General features: G+C 58.8%; 1 protein-coding gene across 1 annotated transcript in view; it reads right to left on the reverse strand.

The window, feature by feature from the left end:
- The window catches only part of LOC103782280 (calcium/calmodulin-dependent protein kinase type II subunit alpha), a gene marked incomplete at both ends in the record, with an annotated part of 14,519 nt that extends 9,396 nt beyond the window's left edge, over positions 1 to 5,123 (reverse strand). The window contains 2 exons of the mRNA XM_008950041.1: positions 1,375 to 1,434; positions 5,029 to 5,123. Coding sequence (XP_008948289.1) covers positions 1,375 to 1,434; positions 5,029 to 5,123 — 155 coding nt within the window. The remainder of the gene's footprint in view (positions 1 to 1,374; positions 1,435 to 5,028) is intronic.
- Positions 5,124 to 5,778: the final 655 nt, after the last annotated feature.

Consider the following 5,778-nt stretch of genomic DNA (forward strand, 5'->3'; position numbering starts at 1 on the left):
TAGGGAAAGGCTGGGGCCAGGCTGGGAACCCCAGGGAGCTCCAACTGCATGGCCCAGCTACCGTCCTGTAAGTCCTCCTGGGGTGGACTCCTCCATTTTTAGCATTTCTTGCTATTCACACACTTTACAGAGTGTTTCATTCTGGTCTCAGCAATGCCCACGTGTATTTTGGTGCAGAGGAGAGGCCGTGGCTGCTGCTCTGACTGGTGGAGGCTGGACACCCCACCAGGACCCTGGCATGGCAGCTCCCAGGCAGGGCATGGCTCCTGCCAGAGCAGAGGCAGGGGGAAGGACGGTGGTCGGATCCTGCAGTGTCCAGCACCTCAGACGTGCAGGGGAGACCTGCCACATTGCCGTGTGCCTGAGACAGATGGAAGCTGACAGGCTTTTTCCAAACTGAAATATTTATGAGGCGGGAGCCGCGTGTCTGGTCCCAGTGGCCCTGGGTGCAGCTCCCTGGATCTGCTGCAGCGGGTCCTGGGGAAGGATGGATCCAGGCACCAGGAGCAGCGAGGGGGCCAGGGAGGAGCTCAGCCAATGGGGAAACCTCCCAGCTCCTGGAGGACTGCAGAGCTCCTGCCCTTCCCCCAAAAGCTTCAGGATCTCATCGGGATCAGCACATCTTGGAGTGATGTGAGAGGTGAGAGGGGCTCCATCCCCACTCCCACTGCCGGAGCATCCCGGTGGACCCACAGCCTGCACCAGCACCGCTCTCAAGGCTGGAGATTGGGATTATTTTTTTTTACTGCAGTTTTTTCCCCTCCCCTCTCTCTCTTCTTCTGGCCTATTTTTGTCTTTTGCAGGGGCTCGGGAGTTTTCCTGAAACAGCTTTTCCGAAGGAGGCTACTCTCAGATGGACGGTCGGTGGGAAAGTCTTCGCTTCCCCCCACCATCGCTCCTCCCACACACCCCGTGCTGCTGCTGCTGCTGCTCTGAGCTGCAGCCACTTTTTGGAGCACGCAGAGCGAGGAATACAGCACCCGAGCGGGGGGAGAGGAGTAAAAATAGGCCCTTGCAGCCTGCTGGGGCCCCGCTTCTCCCTGAGGGAGCTATGGCCAAGTGGGTTAGGTAGGACCTACTTCAATCCCCCCGTGCTCGGCGGAGGTCTCTCGTCCCCTGACCCCTTTTGAAGATGCAGCCTCCCGTGAGGAAGAGGAGGGACAGCTCTGCAGATCAACAGGGCAGGTGGCCACCAAGCCCCTTCTCCATCTGCAGGATGGGGGCCAGGGCAGGAGGGGAGGACAAACAGCCCGTGGTGCTTCGGGCAGGGCTGAATCACTGCTGGGGACACAGGAGGGTGGGTGGGCAGGCGGTGGCACTGGCCACGGGGCACTGGCAGGTTTGCCAGCTGCCTGCCTGGCAGGGTGTGCTTACCAATGTTGGGGTGCTTCAGGAGGCGGCAGATCCGGGCTTCTCGCTCCAGCTTCTGGTGGTCTGAAAGAGGCAACGGCCCTAAATTAGGCTCTGGAGAACGGACTAAACCGCTCCCAGCTCCTGGTGCACTCTCTCAGAGGAGCTGCCAGTGCAGGAAACCTGAGGGCATGGAGCAGCTGGCAAGGAGCAACCCTGTCCTTTAGGGGGTTTGCTGAAGAATAACGAGTCTGGGTACATGGTCAGCAACAGGGCCTGATGGATGGTATCTCAGCATGGATGCAGCCCCCAGGCAAGCCCCCAGGAACTGATGCCAAGGTCAGTCCTGGACTTTGGACAATCTATCACCCTCCTCTTTCTTCCCTTTGCTCCCTAAAACCCCATTGCCTGAGTTATCAATGCCAGCAGCGCCTGCTTGGTTTTCTCTTATTCAGCCCAGCACAGGCTGTCAGCAAGGACATTTCTTCCCCCGAATGGTACAGTTTGAACAGCTGAAGACCGAGCCAACCAGCAAAAGATGTCAAGATGAAACAGAGCTACCCACTCCCCCCCCTCCACCCCCAGCCATTTCACATCGTCTCTTTGCTCTCCTACATCACAAAACCATGGCTTTGAGAATTTGCTTTGCTCTGGTGCCCATCTCCAAACACCACAGTCCCTCTGCCCAACTTTTGCCAGGGGATGTGAGACAACGTAGCTCTGGGCAAAACAAGTTGAGCTGAGCCCAAAAAGCCTTCACCCTGGGGGAGCCTGCGATAAAATTTCAGATCATTTTGTTCCTTTTTCCCTGCCTCAGCACTTTTCTGCCTCCTTATACCTGACCCAGCCACCCTGCAGGGAGGTGCCTTGTCTGGAGGCATTTGGTGCTAGCAGGAACCCAGCAGCCTGGAGAAGGGAGGATATAATTAGGGCTGCTCGTCTCACGGTGCCGTGGCTGTTACCTTGCAGGTTCACACCCCAGCGTCTCGCTCTGCATCAAACCAACCCGGGGTGTCTCCGACCGCTGAGACAAGGAGGTGACACAGCTCCTTCCCTGCTGGGGCTGGAGCCTTCCCCAGGGCTCGGTACCCCCCGAGTCAGCCTAGGGCTTGGGGGGGGTTTTGCAGCCTGTGCTGAGATCTGCAAGCCAAGGCTGGGACAGCCTCGGTGGCCTCATTCAGCTCCCCGTGGTGTTCCCACCAACGGGGTCTATCTGCCCAGGGTGGGATGGGGCAACGGGGAGACGTCAGGGTTTAACCTGTTGCTTTTCACAACCAAAGTGCATGGTGTGGTGGAGGACAGGGGTGGGATAGAGAGAAAACTCTCACAGACTTCTCTGGGGCACAGAGGAGCTGCTTTCTGCTCCCTTTTCTGCTCCTTCCTGTCAGTCATCTATAGATGAGGCACCGGTTGTCACCCTCTAACTCAGTTTCCGCATCTGCAGGCTGGAGGTCAGGGCCAAATGGCCCGTGGGGAAGCTCAGCATTGCTGGTGTCCAGTAAAGCTCCTGTGCTTGCTTGGAAGGGGGCAGAGGTCACAGGAAAGAGCAGCAAATGTGACCCCAAGGACAGAGCAGGTCCCGGCACTGCTCTTTGTGCCTGCCCGCAGTTGTGCCCATCTCCAGGACAGGACTTGTAAGGGCTTGGCATGTGAGAGGGGTGGCTGTGCCAGAGAGCAGGGCAGATGGCACTGCTCCTTGTGCCCGCACGCTCAGTTGTGCCCATCTCCAGGACAGGGCTTGTAAGGGCTTGGCATGTGAGACGGGTGGCTGTGCCAGAGAGCAGGGCAGAGGGACAGAGGGACGAAGGCACAGGGGGACGTCCCTCAGGCAGCTGGGGGGCAGCTGCTGTGGGTTAGAGCATCCTCCCACCCCCGCGGCATGTCCACCCTGCAGTGACATGCTGCTGGGGGCAGCGAGCCATGGCCACAGCCCCTCTCCTACCCACAAATCCAGCTCCTGCCTCCACCCAAACCACATTTCTCCTCCAAAAACTCCAGTTCATCTCCTGCTGGCTCCTCATGTCGACAGCTGGGAGGAGATCTGAAGAGACTAGGGGGATGTTTCGTGGCTCCTCTCACTTTCCCCTGACCCCTCTCCTCTGTGCACGCCTGTCCCCTGCCTGTGACAGCCAGTGGCACATCCCTGAGGGACAATGGCTCCCTTGTGCCCCTTTGGGGATGCTCCTAGCATGGGGAAGTGCCATCCCCTCATGCCAGCATTGCAGAAACGGGGGTTTCAAGACCATTAGCAAAAGCAGCTAGTGATTTCAGCTGGCAGGGAAGGTAAAAATAACCTCAGCAAGGTCTCGCTGGGAGACAGACGGACACGGAGCCACTGGAGGGACAGCACAAACCTCAGACGAGGATGGAGAAGGGCAAACTGCAGGAGCAGGCGAGCAGAGGCAGGAGGGAGCAGAGGGAAGGCAGCTCAACCTGCTCCTCTGGGCAGCCCAGCAAACTGGGAGGCGTTTACTGCTGCCCCACTGCCAGCGTGGGGAACACGAGCAGGAGCCCAGTGCCAAGGGCAGCCCTGCACACTGCCTGGCCGGCCATCCCAGGCTGGGAGCCTTCGGCTTCGGAGGAGGGGAATGATCTGCATTGCCAGAGAGGGGCAGGGGCCAGAGCTGGGGGAACTGGGAGGGTCAGTGTCAGTGCTGTGTGGCTTCAGCAGTGCTGCAGGAGGGAGATTGCAAAGCACTGGTTTAATTTGAGGTCAGAAAGGAGTTTGTCACCGTTTTCTGTGTTTCAGTTTTGCCTTCAGACGTGAGCAGTGGCATCAGGGAGAGAAACCAAGGGAGGGAGTTAATTAAACCCTCCTGGCAGGGTGCGTGCTCCCAGCACTCATCCTGCACTTCTCCAGGAGAAGCAGGAGCTGGGGACATGGTAGCTGCTGTCCCATCCTCTCCATCCTCCCCATCACAGCTTCTCTGCCAGATTCCTGGGGGCAGAGGGGTCCTTGCCTCAGGGCAAGAGTTGGCAGAAGCTCTTCTCTGCTGGCTCAGCTCAGCCTTGCCCCCAGAAGCAGGCAGGACAAACCTGCCAGCACCTTTTCCAGCAGCAAAGCAGCCAGTGTGCTCTACTGGAGTGATTAATTAGATGGCAGCAAGAGGTGAGGGCCCATCTCCAGGTAGAAATGAAATCAAACCCCCACTTGGCAGACTTTCCCACTTCACTGATGTAGGTATGTGAGCAAGGAACCCACAGCCCCTGAGAGCAGGGATAGAGGGGTCAGCAGGGATCCTCTCAGGGAAGAGTGATGCTCCTGAATTAACTGTGCTCCCCAGTGCCCAAGGCTGGCAGCAGTCTGACTTACTTTGGTGCAACACGCAGGGCAGTGTGGTGGTGGTGGTGCTGTTTTAAGGGGAGAAATGAGGTCCTACAGCTTTCTGGCCAGTTTGGGGTCTGAAAGCCCCCCAGAGCCCTGCACAGCCAAGGGATGTTTGGATGGGATGTGGCAAGCAGCCACCAAGATGGCTGGGATGTTTGCCCCATTCATCAAGGAGCTCAGCATGTATCACTGTGGAGATAGGGATGAGGGGCTCCTCCACCACACATCAAACCACCCCTGCCTCACTGCTCATCAAAGGCATCATCCCAGTGCCACGCAGAGGGGACAATCTCCCCTGTCTGCAAACCCTACTCACCTCTTACCTCCCCAAAACCCTCCCCAGCACCCACCTCGAGCAGACAGCTTCTTGGTGTTGATAATCTTGGCCGCATACTCTTGTCCTGCCAACACCTTCACGCATCTCCGGACGATGGAGAAAGCGCCCCTGGGAAGAGAAGAAGTCAGAGGGAGAGGTGAGGAGCTCGGCGTGGGCAAGGGCACAGCCCAGCCCTGACGTGCCTGCGGAGCGAGGGGCAGCACAGGATGGGGATGGGGACGGGCATGGGCATGGGGATGGAGATGGAGATGGGTGCTGGCAGAGGAAGGGACTTGGAGGAAACATGGAGGGCTCCAGCTGGCTTCCCTTGTCCTTGGGGAATGATGGGGCAGGTAGAGCAGCGAAGAATGAAGGATTCACCCCTCTGTGCTCCCCTGGGACACAGCAGGCACCATGCACCTTTCCTCTCTCCCCCCCAGGCTCTGCCCTACCTGTCCCTGCAGAGCGGGGCAGTGACTTATCAGGGCCATGGGCTCCTGAGGGACACCAGGGTGGCTGCAGCTCCCACACAGCGCTCGGCCACGTCACTTGAGCCTGTGGGGGGGGCTATGCACGCTCCAGACCTTGCAGCCCCAGCAGTGCCTTGCAGAAGCAGGTGTGAGCGCCAGCAGTGGGTGAGGGTGGGTGGTGCAAAGTCCTCCCCAGCTGCAAAACTGTCACCCAGGTGGGGACAGCCCAGGGGACCCGCTGAGCAAGGACGGAGCCAAGCTGGATGGGGCCCGATGCTCTCACGGGTTGTACAAATGCAAGGGTCTCCTGGGCC

The sequence above is a fragment of the Merops nubicus genome, unplaced genomic scaffold (genome assembly GCF_000691845.1).
Source record: "Merops nubicus isolate BGI_N331 unplaced genomic scaffold, ASM69184v1 scaffold26991, whole genome shotgun sequence".
NCBI lineage: Eukaryota > Metazoa > Chordata > Aves > Coraciiformes > Meropidae > Merops > Merops nubicus.